General features: G+C 46.9%; 1 protein-coding gene across 1 annotated transcript in view; it reads right to left on the minus strand.

The window, feature by feature from the left end:
- LOC311048623 (calmodulin-binding transcription activator 1-like) overlaps positions 1-15,173 on the minus strand; it is a gene marked incomplete at both ends in the record, with an annotated part of 139,224 nt that overhangs the window by 23,352 nt on the left and 100,699 nt on the right. The window contains 5 exon segments of the mRNA XM_084061887.1: positions 4,087-4,221; positions 4,553-4,679; positions 9,330-10,189; positions 10,745-11,194; positions 12,419-13,288. Coding sequence (XP_083918013.1) covers positions 4,087-4,221; positions 4,553-4,679; positions 9,330-10,189; positions 10,745-11,194; positions 12,419-13,288 — 2,442 coding nt within the window.

Raw genomic sequence — 15,173 nt, forward strand, 5'->3', positions numbered from 1 at the left:
CAGTCAATACGTGTGGTGCATGCACTGATACTAAACACAGCCAAACACAACACTGACGCAAACAGACACACACGCACGAACGAACGCACGCACGCAGGCACATACGCACGCACACACCACACAAACAATGCAATACGCCAGATTTAGCAAGAATGCTCATTTCCATCCTTAGTCCCATATAAAGAAAACAGGCAACATTACAAAAAGAGAACATATAAACATTACTAAAAGGGTACAAACAGAAGAGAAACAAGAAATGACCAAAGTCATAATAAAGCCGCATGCGGCAGGCTTTTTTTGCCCCAATCTTTTCATAGACCTGATTACTTGTTTTTTGGATTGCTTGTTTCTCTCGCCAAATGTTTTTTATATAAGTGCAACATTTTGTGACACCACACGGGTCTTCCCAACAATAGCTAAGATTGAAGTCAGTGTGAACATGGCCAAATAATAACTTAATAGCCAAACTAGTCCAATGAAGCACGCTAGCATTTAGGCTAACCCTCCTGCCTGAAGCTCTCTCCCTTTATCTCTCTCTGCTGCAAAGAAGGAGAGGCGGGTGCTGCAGAGCGCCGTCTCCCCATTGGCTTAAAGGGGGGGAAGTGTGAAGGACAGCCAGGACAGCCAATGACAAATAGGTGTCAAAGGAGGAGAGGCGGGTGCTGCAAAGGACCGTCTCCCCATTGGCGGGAAGTGTGAAGGACAGCCAGGACAGCCAATGACACTTAGGTGTCACTCAGGTGTCGGACTAGGACTAGTGCTGTCTGTAGAGCCGCAATCTTTCAGCATGCGGCTAAAAAGCAACAGTAAAAAAGGCCTAGTTTTGACCTAAAATACCAGAGACTCTAAACTAAAAAAAAAAATAGAAAATGTGCTTCTCGGAGCACAGGTCTCCGCCAGTACTGTTCCTGATTAATCCTGTCTTACCTATTTATATTACATATTGTCACGTGTCACTTGACCAATGTTAGCTTGGCTGATGGAAGCTCACTTCAAAAATATCTCGCTAGCCAATCAAAAGCATTGGTGACAACATATTGTCACGTGTCACGTGAAGCTTGACCAATGTTAGCTTGGCTGAGACGGACGGACACATGGAAGGACAAGAACGAAAACATACTCTCCACCTCTGGCGGAGACAAAAACAATGTAAGCCAAAATGTTGAATGATGGTGTTCTGATGATGTTTTGATTGTCCATGATCCATCCTTTTAGTTGGACATTAAAAGATGTAAAGGTTGGACACTCTCTTATGTTAGTGGGTAGATTGTAACAAATTGCGCTGAAAAGGAATTTCGCGCAAAGGCTGTGCGTCTAGACTGCAGCTCAAAATCCGTGTCGGGATTCCGTTTTATAAATTCCTCCATTAGGAGACGGGCATAAACCATGTAAAGTTTTATACACAGCACATGCCTGTTTAAAGAGCTTCCAGTTATCAAACTACGTTTTTTTAGGATGCTGCAGTGATTTTTTTTTTAATCAAACACCTTTATGGCTCTCTTATAGCTGTTCTGGGGTCTTGAGCATCGTCACATCTGTGCAAGTCAGACCAATGTGTGAAACATTACTCGATATGAGAGAAGATCATACAGAGCAAGTACGTTCTGGCAGCTCCAACTATTTGAAAAGGCCTAATTTGTTTGAAATTTTGCAGGTGGAAGTTCAGAACCTTAAAAGTTGGCTTGGAACTGGAACCAAAACATACTTGTTTTTTCTCGCTCTGAACTGGGAACCAAAGTGGGCGCGTCACTCATTACAAGAGGAAAAGGGAAACTGTAACTGCCATTGACAATTGAATTTCCCCTGCGAAATGGACATTTTTGACGCATTGCTCGCCAGGCCTGGAATCGATCTTGGGGCAGAGATCGGGGACTCTTGCTCCCCAGGCAGGCTCTCTAACCATGCAGTTATGCTCCCATTTACGATAGTTCAGCTTAAAACTGGTTGAAATGCAGGGCTGGTTTGCGGCCCGGTTCCGCGCAAGCACCAAGGTTCCAAGAATCTAGAACGGAACCAGTTCTAGAACCAAAGTTCTTTTGCCTCAGAGTTACATTAACAGGAGGATTTTACAGTGTAGACTGGGGGTCCCAGAGATACAAAATTGTATCCCCAAGTTCTCCCACACAACTATCCTTCTCCGTTCTCTACACTGGCTCCCCGTAGCAGCTCGGATCCAGTTTAAAACCCTGGTGCTAGCCTATAGGGCAGTGAAAGGAACTCCTTCCTACCTCCGGGCTATGGTTGATGCCTACACCCCTGCCCGACCACTTCGGTCTGCGGGGCGACTGATTGCCTCGTCACTCAAGGGTCCTTCTGGTCGATCGACACGGTCACAACCTTTTTCTGTTCTGGCCCCACAGTGGTGGAATGAACTCCCCACTGATGTCAGGACAGCAGAGTCACTGCCCATCTTTCGCCGCAGGCTGAAAACCCACCTCTTCAGGAAACACTACCCTTCCTCTTTGTCTGGCTTACTTGTTATTAACTAGTTGTACGAACTCTTGTTTTATTGTTGTACTGTTTTATTGGATCTTGTTTAGTCGATACACTTTTTGTATTAGCTCGTGCTCATTTGATTTTGCTATTTTGTCTCATCTGTTTAAGAAAGTAGGTAGCTGATATATAGCACTTTTACCTTAGCGCTAGGTATACTCTTGGTTGCTTGTTTTTGCAGGAAATGCACTTAAGACTTCTGTTGATTAGTAGTTTCGTTCCCTACCTATGTTGAATACACTTATTGTAAGTCGCTTTGGATAAAAGCGTCTGCTAAATGACTGTAATGTAATGTAAATGTAATGTATCATATGGGGGTCTGTGCTGTGGCCTACAGTAATGCATTTCAAACTGGGGGTCCTTGTAATGAAAAAGGTTGACAATCACTGAAGTAAACAATGTGAGTACTTCTACCAAAACTGCACATACACACACATAAGGCCTTTGCAGACAGGGTGCGATTTTTCGCACAGACGGTTCTCTATGACCTCATGCACACCGGCTCCGAATTTGCCGTGCGGCAAGTGGCTGCGGCGTGCGTTTTTTTTTTTCAATCGAACCCAGTTCGATTTGTGTGTATTTTCGCATGCGGTAAAAAGTGATTGACCAATCGCACCCTGTCTGCAAGGGCCTTTAGAGCAACCAAACGGTTCCCAAGGCAGCTTAGCGAAGACACGCTGTGATTGGCCAGTGGTCGCTGTAATTGACAAGTTCTTTATTTTTCTTCCTTGTGTGCAACTGCTTTGTTGCGTTTTCGCAACTTATGCCTGAACCTAACCTTAATCCAACATTTATGCCTAACCCAAACCTTAACCTCACAAAAGGATTTTGTGGTTTCCTTTTATCACCATTGTATAACTGTACATCTGTACTTTTTGCAAAAGTATTCAATCGATCATTATTCAATCAATTCAATTTGTCGGGACATGCTTTGAAATAAATGAATAAAAGTACGCCTGCGACGGGATTCAAACCCATGATCAACATCCTAATGCAGTGAGCTATCAAAGCCACTGATCTGATGGCTGTTATTGGATGTTATTTCAACCTGGGGCCAGTGGCTAAACTTGCTTCCAGGTCTGGGACTAATATCTCCAATCCAATCCAATCCAATCCACTCCACTTTATTTATAGAGCACATTTAAAACAACAGCATTGAACCAAAGTGCTGTACACTCAGTAAACAAATATAAAAGAGTAAAACAATAAACAATAGACAGGGGGGGGGGAAACAACACATAGAGGGTGCAACACAGTCACATTGCCTAAAGGAAACAGCAACTCTCAGTCTGAATCATCGAAAGCCAAGGAGATGAGCTTTCAAACGTAATTTAAACACAGGCATGTTAGACACTCTAAACAGGGGTGGAAGATCGTTCCACAGTTTTGGGCGCGACAGCGGAAAATGATCTGTCCTCCCCTGGTCTTTAGCCTTAGTTTGTGGGACCAGAAGAAATGACTGGTCGCACACACATGCGCACACACACACACACACACACACACACACACACACACACACACACACACACACACACACACACACACACACACACACACACACACACACACACACACACACAATAAAGTACTCACCATCCAGAGACAGCCAGTCGTGTTGTGAGGAAGGCAGGGCAGGAAGGTCGCGTGCCTTGTATTCGAACACCACAGAAGAAGAGATGACCTCTCCGCCCATGGCTACCTGCAGCATCACCAGGCCGGTGTCATGGGCTGCAAACATACACACACACACACACACACACACACACACACACACACACACACACACACACACATCTTTTTAACCCTTTGCTTTTATAGATAGTTCAATATTTCACCAACAACACTACTATACACAGACAAACAAACAAACTAACAATATAAAAGGGGGTACCCAGGGTAATTGAAAAAAAGTAATTGAAAAGAAAAAAAAACAGAGAAATATCCCTTTAAGTTGTCACTTCACTGTCATCTGGGGATGACAGTGAAATGTGTCCCCAAACACATGTGGGGACCCCCCTGGGGGTTGGGGATCACTGATGAAGTGGTTGAGGCTTTATACCTGGACAGTAGCACCGCAGAACTCCAGGCTGGATGAGGGCAGCAGGGACGCTGATGTGGTCAAACAGACAGCTGTACTCACTGCTGGACTCCAGCCACGGCCCGGTGATCAGCACCTTGACCCCACCCTGGAACACACACACACACACACACACACACACACACACACACACACACACACACACACACACACACACACACACACACACAGACACACACACACACACACACACACACATTTAATTATTTATTTGAATCCACAAATTAATATTAATTTACAGGTAAACAAATATAACAGGGTTACAGTGTTAATTTCGTCGACTAAAACTATGGAGAAAAATGTTCACTTACGAAAACTAAATAAAAACGAAATAAAAACTAAGCTTTGATGACTAAAACTATGACTAAATATACTGACAATTTCGTCAACAAATAAAAACTAGACTAATATGTTTGTAAGGGTCTAGTGGAGAAGAGATCCAGTAAAAGTCATCATGGGTGTGCAAAGGATAAGGATAATTCCTTTTAACAGGTCGTTCATGAAAGTCCTTGTGGTCTTGCTTCCAATGAGAACCTGTGAGCAATCAGGGGTTAAGAGTCTTGCTCAGGGACAAATTTCATTTCATCGACACATATGCTGGCCTGGCCTGGAATCGAACCTGGGGCAACCGGTGGGCTCACTAACCACTCAGCTATGGCCGCCCCCTATGCACGGGCGTCACAGACCGAAAATAGTTGATCTACAAGCTCACAACGCGACACGTTGTGAGCTTGTAGATTGGCTATTTTCGGCATGCCATCACGGCCCGCCCAAACCAAAAATTGGCGACTAAATCAACGGTAGATTTAGTCGACTAAAATCTTAGACTAAAAGTAAACATTTCAGATGACTAAAATATGACTGAAACTAAACAGAATTTTATTTAAAAGACTATGACTAAAACTAAATCAAAGATTGCTGTCAAAATCAACACTGCGGGGTTAGGCAGTTCATGGACACCTAAGGGTACATATAGCGACCTTCTCCTCCACACAGCCAAGCTGCCTATAACAGCTGAAACAGAGCAATATTTAGCAAGTTGTTTGGCTTTGCTCTTTGTCATGCCCAGGCTTCCAAATATGTATACGTATGTAAATACTGTATATATACGTATGCAGAGTCCACATCTGTACCCAATGTTTGTTGTGATTCTAAGTAAAGCCTGGTCCATGTACTCATCAAAAACACAGCCTATACTTCTATAATCTGGACCTCCTTGTGGCACGCACGCACACACGCACGCACGCACGCACGCACGCCTGTACACATACGCATACACGTTGTGTTATCTCTTTGTTGACATGTCTTTTGAACTGCTTTGGAAGAGCAATAAAGGATAGCCCCCCAAAATGTAATGGCTTATTGATCCAGAGATGAAGACTAGTTTACCTTCTGCAACTCTTTGAACCGAAATAGAGTTCTTAGGGATGTAATGATTTGTATGCTGCACCTTGGTTATCGTTTGGTGTGTAAACAGTCTAAGAACATTTTTGCTTTTGAGAAAGCTTTTGCTTTTGCTTTAAAGCAAGAAAACACGAGGTAAAACATCAATGCACAGAAATAGTAATCATAACCAAGAACCTATCATCAGTCTTAACAGTATATTAAAAACACAATAATCTATACATTGAAACTATACACTATAGGATGTCAGGTCTACAAATGACCTGGCATCTGTCTACATAACATGATATCTAAATTACATTTTAGCCTTTGCATAAGCCTGCAAGGTTGTCAAGGCTAGGGCAAGTTGGGAGTGAGTCTGCAGTTCTAATTGCAATGGGGAGTTTTTTTCCACAGTTCCATCTCTTCCATCCATCTCTTCACTGAGACCGAGGCATATAGGAACGTCTCCAGAGGACGACCTTCTACTCTACACTGACTCCAATCACATCTTCAAACTGTGTGTTAGATTTGTTCACTTTGATAGCATATTTGTTCAATACAAGTGGAGTTTCTACGTTATAAATCACTCGCAATGTAACTATAGTAACCTAAAATACTTGTGTACTGTAAATGTATAAATAAAGAAAAAAGAGTGTGTGTGCTTCTGTGCAAACAAAGTGAAAAGATGAACAGTGCACCTCTGTAGAAACGAGACGAGAGGATTAAAGCAGCACTACGTAACCTTTTATATTACAGCATATGATGTCCCACAAAATTATAAAGTTACATGTTTAAGCAATAACAATCATCCTTCCATAAATGTATAGACTCAGGGGGGTCCCTATTGACTGTCCCAGTGAGCCATAGTCATCTATTAGACCTCCGTCTAAAACCGGGTTATAATTGGGCTAAAAGTGAACGTTTTTTCAACGTCTATTCTTAGCCTAGACGCTGATTAGCTGTTTTTTAAGCGTCTATATTTAGACCGTTTATTTTATAGACGTCATTTCAACGGCTATGATATAGACGGTCTATATATATAGACGCTTAAAAAACAGCTAATCAATGTCTAGGCTAAGAATAGACGTTGAAAAAACTTTCACTTTTAGACCAATTAAAAGCCGGTTTTAGCCTAGCCCTTAGACGTATTTTAGACGTCTAATAGCCCCAAAAATGCTCAGTGGGGTATTACTATGTTTAGGGGAGACAATGAGTTTCATCCTGGCATTTGCTAAGGCACCACCAAGGCAGAACTGCCAGTCAAAGCGAAGACTGGCCAATCACAGCGTGTCCATTTAGTTTTTATGCACCACATCATCTGGAACAAAGTCCCATAAAACTGCAGGTTCTGCTGCCACTCTTATTTATTTAAAAACACAACTAAAGACCTTTCCGTTTGCCGCTGCCTTTGATTGAGTTACTTTTCTTATTTCTTTCTCTTCTGCAGTGTAACCGTATCTGTTATTTTTTATTGCATAATTGTGTTTCCTATGCTTGATGTTCTGTTGTGTAAAGCACATTGAATTGCCTCGTTGTTGAAATGAGCTATACACATAAAACCTCCTTGCCTCGACTTGCTTTGCCTTTAGAGCAGTGGTTCTCAACCAGTGGTCCGGGGACCACCAGTGGTCCTTGAGGGGGTTCCAGCTAAATGATGGAGAGTTGGCAACCAAATGGACCCTTAACTCTTGAGAGCGACAAATGAAACCAAATGGACCCTTATTGGTCCATTTGATTTCATTTTACGCTCTCAAGAGTTTAATTATTGTTAAACATCTGCATTACTTAATTAAAGAATTGTTATTTTGATCAACGTTTGCCTGTTATCTCTCCTATGGTACCAACATCAATGCATGGAATTGTGAATCTTATACAACGACAACAAAATATTCTAAGTTTTGGGTCTGAGAGTCTAAATCTCATCAAACGGTGGTTCTGTGGCTCAAATGCCGAATAAATAATGGACCTTGCTATGAAAAAGGTTGAAAACCACTGCTTTAGAAGGACAGCCCAGGTTGGAGGGTTTGGGGATAAAACAAGAGAGGCAAGGTTGAGATGGTTTGGACCATGTGCCTGAGGAAGGAGGGATGAGGGGTACATTGGGAGAAGGATGCTGAAGATGGAGCTGCCAGGTAAGAGGAGAAGCAGAGGAAGGCCAAAGGATGCGGTGAGAGACAACATGCAGGTGGCAGGAGTGACCGAGGAAGATGAAGAGAAACAGAAACAGATGGAAACAGATGGAAACTGATGATCCGCTGTGGCGACCCCCGATGGGAATTAACCGAAAGAGGAAGAAGAAGAAGAAACATCGGGCTGTCTCTAATTAAGCTGTCAGTCAGCGCAGCTGCAGTTAGTAATGTCTCCGCTGTATACGTTGTGACAATGAGCAAACTATCTCCAAGCTACACAGCAACTACTTTCCTACTGAAGACGGAGAGTGCCTACTGTCTGTTCATAAGGCACCTACTGACTGAAAGGGACGTTCGACTTTTCTAGTCGTGTCCTGTAAGGCCATGTATTCATAGCCTGGGATCTAGACTGATTGCTACGTTCTGCGTTTTATTTTTCTCCCTTCACTTCACAGTCTGGAAAGCCTCCTATCTCCGTGCACATGCAACGGGAGAAAAAAAGCCGCGGCTTCTGATTGGTCTGTGGGGAGTGGGGGCCGGGGGGGTGGGACCAGTGTTGTCGAATGTAAAACTCAAGTCACTTCCTGACTTACCTACGTAATAGAAATACGAGGCTAATGTATTCATGTCTAGTGTCTAGTATGTGTAGTAATGTCATAGGCAGACAATCCAACACAAAACAGTAGCGTATGGTGGGTTCTAACGTGGACCGGGCCAGATTCTTAAACCCCCCCGCGGGCCGGCGGGGGGGGGGGGCTCGTGCAACGATGGTTTGACGGGGAAACCGGTTTTTAATGGCCACCCATTAACAATCCGGCCGAATGCAAATAAGCCCGATTTGAAAACAAAGGCGGATTTCTGTGGTTGGCTACAACAGAATGGGTGATGGGGTGCTAATGTTGTTATGTTGATTTTTTGTTTTTTTCCCCTGGGGGAGCAGAGTTTTCCAGACCGGGCCATGGCCCCATTGGCCTCTATGACGATACGCCCTTGACACAAAACCTCCCTCGTTCCACCTGAAGGAATTGATGTCATAACAAGGAAATTACTAATAATTCATATAATCTTCTCTGTAGGTGCAGACATTTGAGGGAAAAAAAAGTAAGCTCCTTCCACACACAAAAAATAAAGTAACGTCCTGATGTACCGTACATCCACACTCATCCACCCCCAATTAAAAAGGTTTGTGAGCCATTGGGTTACGAAACAGTTGCTCTACTAACCTCGGGATAGGACCATTCCGGGGAGTAGTCCGTCACCCCAAACAGCCGGCCGGTGTCCTGCAGCAGCCCCAGCGCCCCTTGCTGCACCTCGGCACCCTGCAGGGCGGTCGCCCCGGCGCCGACCCCCTGCTCCTCGCCGCCGCCGCCCGCCTCCTGGGGCATCAGCACGCCGTTGACGGCCGCCCCCACCCCTCCTCCGGACCCCTCCACCGAGATGAAGTCGTTGATGAGGTCCGAGAACTGGCTCCCGAACGAGGCCTCGAAACCCTCCAGGCTGATGCTGGCGCCCCCTACTGCTGCTGCTGCTGCCGCCGCCGCCGCGGTGGCGGCGGAGACCCCCCCCACCGCCCCCTGCTGGGGCTGTAGAGCGTTGCTGTAGAGCCCCGCCCCCTCTGCCACCGCAGCCATGGACTGAGGACTATGAGCCACCACCGAGCCGTTGACCACCGGCAAGCCCACGCCGTTACAGAGGATCTCGCCGTCCCCTCCTCCCACTGTTGCTACACCTCCTCCTCCTCCCCCTCGACCACCACCACCTCCTTCTCCTCCTCCTGCGCTGTCGTCTGCAGGCTGCAGGTAGTGCTCGCCGTCCATGACGGCCGCGTAGGCCTTGTTGTGCGGGTCGGCCTTGAGGAGCAGCTCCGCTCCGTTGTCGGAGGAGGCCTTCTCTAGCCCTGCTACGTCTCCTCCCACCACGTGGGCCCTGGTGCTGGCAGAGTGCTGCTGGTCCTCCTGCTGTGGGTTAGGCGCCATGGGGAACGAGGGCACCGCCACCGCTCCTCCCTGCTGCCCGTTCCTCAGGGCCTGCTGCTGTTCCCCGCCCGCCTGGTGGAGGTGCGTGGCGTGCGAGTCTCCTCCTCCTAGGAATGCAAATGATCGATTAATTCATGAATTGATGGTTGATAACCTTATCGATCGATTAATTGATTCATTGATAGGCAGCTTTTTTTTAGGACCGAAAGGAAAATTCTTGTCCGAAACCAAAAATGAGTGCAGAAACATAATTGCTTTGATGTATATAATAAGCATCAACGAGCATCAGCTGGACACAGACACGCACACCTCCCCTCAGCAGTGCTCTATAGTGCTCTGCAACGTGTCGTCACCACGGGGGGCGGGGGGCGTGGCAGTGTGAAGTCAAGCTGTTTATGACCCCCCAAGATGTCCACCGCCCAAAGATGTCCGCCGCTACCAAGTGAGCGGCCCCTTCAGGATGTTTTGCTACGCACTATAGAGTCTGTCTCATTTCACCCTTGAATATGATTAAGGATTACTGTGATTATGGTAAACTCACATTTGATATCACACACACCATACCTGTAACTTTCAATAGCCAAAAAAATAAAATGCATTTTTTTCCCCTCAATGAATTGAAAATCAATCAATTTAATCAAATTAATTGTTAACTTCCTTACCTCCTCCGTTGGCGAGCGTAGGAGAGTCCGTGGCGTGCTGCTGCACGGCGGACAGGCCCATGTAGGCCTGGGCCTCGCCCTGGGCCTCCTGGCCCACCTCGGGGCCGTTGGTCTGCGAGGGCTGTCCGGCGGCGGTCTGGTGGGGGGGCGGAGCCTGGAGGAAGAGGGTGGCCGAGGAGGCGGGGTGGTGGAGCGTAGCGGGCTGGTTCTGTTGGACCTGGCAGGCCGACGACATGACGGCGCTGAAGTCCATCTGCTCCAGGGTGGTGCTGGGGCTCAGGCTTACCGTGTTCTCGGCCACGTAGCCGCCGCTGCCGCTCTGCTGCTGCGTGGCCACCAGGGGGCGCTCCAGAGCCCCCACCGGCTCCGTCTTGATGTTGTTGACGAGCGCCGGGTTGTACGTGACGTAGCCGTTGGACGCGCCGCCGCAGTGGAGCGAGCCGCCGCCGCCTAGGGCTGTCATGAGATTACAAATTAAAGTTGACGATTAATTGTCATTCAAATAATTGCGATTTACGATTTAATTGTGTGCTTGACATTGAACATTGGAACATATGAATACAAAATACAGAACATGTGTTGTACCCCTGTTTGTGTTTAATTAGTGTAACTGGTTGCATCTTTGTGTTACAATCAGCTGCAGCTGTTGAGGCCAGACACAAACATGTTGAGGCCGTCCGCAAACATACGGACGGACACACACACACGGTCAAATGTAGGAGTGGTTGGCACCACTCAAAAAATTACAGGCACAGGCCAGATATGACAAATAACTTAGGTATACAAAGACATTATTGACATATTTAATAATTCTATACATTTGAAAAAAACAGAAATAGCAGATCTATAAGCTTACAAGGGGTCACAAAGTGACGCCTTGTAAGCTTGTAGCCTTGTAGGCTTGTAGCCTTGTCGCCTTGTAGCCTAGCCTGGTAAACCCTCCCTCCGGAAATCTCATTTCCATTTGATTTCAGGAGTGAGTCTGGCCTGATCGCCCATTCTGCAATATTGTCTGTGGGCTGGAGTTGGGCGGGAGTAATACCGTTGACTGACAACCCCTTCAGCCAATGATCGTTGTTCCCCTCCAGCCAATCAGCAGACCTCCAGACTAATGTGACGCAACGGGACTTTTGAGACGGCCATGCCCAAAATAGGTTGCCTTATTCGGATAAATGCGTGGCACTGCCCGCCCCTCCCGGTTCTCTAAATTTGTATTTTTAAATAGGCTCTGTCATGATTAATTGACCACATATATGAAGTTAAACAACTAAATTCTATCCAAACGATATCTTAAAAGTAAATTCCGTGCCTCAAAAACGAAGTTTGAGAGCGTTTTAAAAACGAAAGTAAACAGTGTAACTGGCCACAGAAACAATGGCGGATCGTTCCATTTTTGTCGGCTGCACTCGGTCCCATTCGGGCTCACTCGTACTCGCCACCTGATTGGCCAACTGTCGCTGTCAATCACAGAACGATGTGCGACGACGCTGATAGGCTCGTCAGTTTGGCGTACACAGGCGATCAGGCCAGACTCACTCCTGAAATCAAATGGAAATGAGATTTCCGGAGGGAGGGTTTACCAGTCTACTTGTAGCCCACCCGCTCTCGCCTAGGCCCAGCCTATACTGGCGTTCTGGCTACGCCACTGTTATGTAATAATTGTGACAGGCCTACCGTCGCCGTTGCCGTCGTTTCCGTTGCAGCCCGTCGCCTCCGTCTTGCCGCCGCCGTACGTCTGGCCCTGCTTGGGGTTGTTGAGGAAGCAGTCCGGGTCAAAGTTCATGGTGGTCTCGGGCAGGCTCACCACCCCCACCCCCCCCACGCCCACGCCGCCGCCAGAGTCCAGTGAGCTGGACAGCACCAGCTCGCCTCCCTCGCCCAGGCCCACGCCTCCGGGGAACGAGGCGAACCTCTGGCTGTTGTCGCCGGGCGCCACGGCCAATAGGATGCCGGCGGCGCTCTCGTGGTGGTGGGCGTGGCCGGCCAGGAGGTGGGCGGTGGTGTGGCCGGCGGAGTAGACGGAGTCGCCCGTCAGCGTGGTGACCTCCGACATGAACACGGCGGCGCTCTGGTGCGACGACAGGCCGCCGGCGACGCCCATGGCGAGGGCGGGGCTGTCCGCCATGTCGCTGGAGGCGATGGACAGCGGGGAGCTCTGCGTGGTGTCGGGCACCTCCACCTGGCTGGTGGAGGTGGAGGAGGAGACCTCCATGCTGCTCTGGGGGAGGAGCGAGGGTTTGGCTATCCTGCCGTTCCTCCTCTCTCCTCCACCGCCTCCTCCTCGGCTCCTAACCCCGCCCCCACCCCCTCCACCCCCGCCCCCTCCTCCGGGACCGGTGGTCTCTGTCTGGCCCTCCGACACGTCACTGTTCTGGACCTCCGTGCCGTCGGCTGCCGTCCCGCCGCCGGCCCGCTGGCCCCCAGTCCCCGTCCCCGTGCCGGCGGGGACGGCCGCCGTGGCCCCCCCGGCCCCGGGCTCCTGTTTGGACGAGATGATTCGCTGTTTGACGCTGGAACATTTCTGATGCAGGCTGCTCCCGGCACCTGAGGAACAAAACATAAACATCACAAACAAGAGATTTAAAGTCTGTAGAGTGAAGCCTTAGTGCCTTAGTGCTCTTTCGTTTGAGCGTGGAACGGTAAGACTGGACTTGTGGTCTTGAAAGAAAAACGGGCCGACGGAGTGGTATAAACTCCCTTTACACCTAACGGTGCGTTTTAACAGCGGGCAACTCTCGGCCGATGCAGGGCGACATCGTCCAAAAGATAAAGAAAATCCATCTTTCATCGCCCCCCGCCCACTTCGCCCAATCGCCGGCTCTCATAGACTTTCTTTATCTTTTGGGCGATGTCGCCCGGCATCGCCCGAGAGTCGCCCGCTGTTAAAACGTACCGTAAGACAGGCAGCCTCTGAGGATAGCTTTAAAGCACAGCTCAAGACCTATTTCTTCACTCTTGCTTTTAGTTGAATTTTAAATCTCTGTGTTGTTATTCATGGTGTCCTCACTGTTTTGCCTGATTCACTGCCTTTTTGCTATCATTTTAATGTTGTTTTATGCTTTTGCTTTTCTTTTTTTGCTTTATTGTTAAATTAGTTGTACTTTTTCTGTTGCTGTATTCTTGCTCTGTAAAGCACTTTGAGCTGCATTTCATGTCATAAAAGGTGCTATACAAATAAAGTTTATTATTATTATTTTTATTAAAGCCAAAAAAAAACTGAAAAAGTCAAACTATATTTTGTCCTTTCATTCCGCCATTTGGAGTAGAAGTAAAAGTATAGAAAAAAAGTATAGAAATACTCCAGTAAAGTAGAAGTACCTCAAGATTGTACTTAAGTACAGTAATTGAGAAAAATACAATACAGTACAGTACAGTAAATACAGAAAAAGTAAAAAAGTAAATCTATATTTTGTCCTTTGATTCCGCCAACTTCCATCATCCTGGCAATGTAAGCTCTACAGCAGAGTCATGTCTATTAGCGCCCTCTTGTGTTCAAAAGGTTGAATTATGAAAGACCCTGATCATTTGGGGAATAATGTCTGATGAGGGCTTTAAAGCAAGAAATGTTCTTAAACTGTTTACACATCAAATGATAACCACGGTGCAGCACACAAATCACTACATCACTAAAGAACTCCCTTTCGGTTCAAAGAGTTGCAGGTAAACTTCACTAAATCTTGTCTTCATCTCTGGATCAATAAGCCATTACATTTTGGGGAACTATCCTCAATTGCGCTTCCAAAAACTGTTCAAAAAGACATGTCAACAAAGAGATAGCACAAGGTGTCTGTGTGCGTGTGCGCGCGCGGGCGCGTGTGTGTGTGTGTGTGTGTGTGTGTGTGTGTGTGTGTGTGTGTGTGTGTGTGTGTGTGTGTGTGTGTGTGTGTGTGTGTGTGTGTGTCTGTGTGTGTGTGTTTGTATGCATTTTTGCATATCTGTGTATGTGCTGTAGCTATCCGCTCTCTCTCTCTCTCTCTCTCTCAGATGCTCACTTATAAATAATGCATGCAGGGTATTTTGGGCACCTCCGTCTCTCTCCACCTCTCTGTCTATTCTCTCCTTTCCCTTTCTATCCTTCAGTCTTTTTTTTTGTTGCCTGCAGCCCGTATCAGCCTCTAGATGGCAGCGTGGCGCTAATCGTCCGGGCCATCGAGTTGATGCCTTCCCCACTGACCATACTGGCCCTTTAAGTGGAGGACAGTAACTAAGTACATGTACTCAAGTACTGTACTTTACGTACAATTTTGAGGTACTTTTACTTTACTGGAGTATTTACAATTTTCAATACTTATTTACTTCTACTCCTCTACACCTCAGAGGCAAATATTGTACTTTTTACTCCACTACAATTATTTGAAAACTTTAGTTACTAGTTACTTTGTAGATTTGGATTACTATTACAAACCATACGTTAACCACTTCAGCCCTA

The sequence above is a fragment of the Gymnoscopelus microlampas genome (genome assembly GCF_963454915.1).
Source record: "Gymnoscopelus microlampas genome assembly, chromosome: 7".
In the NCBI taxonomy this organism is placed as follows: Eukaryota; Metazoa; Chordata; class Actinopteri; order Myctophiformes; family Myctophidae; genus Gymnoscopelus; species Gymnoscopelus microlampas.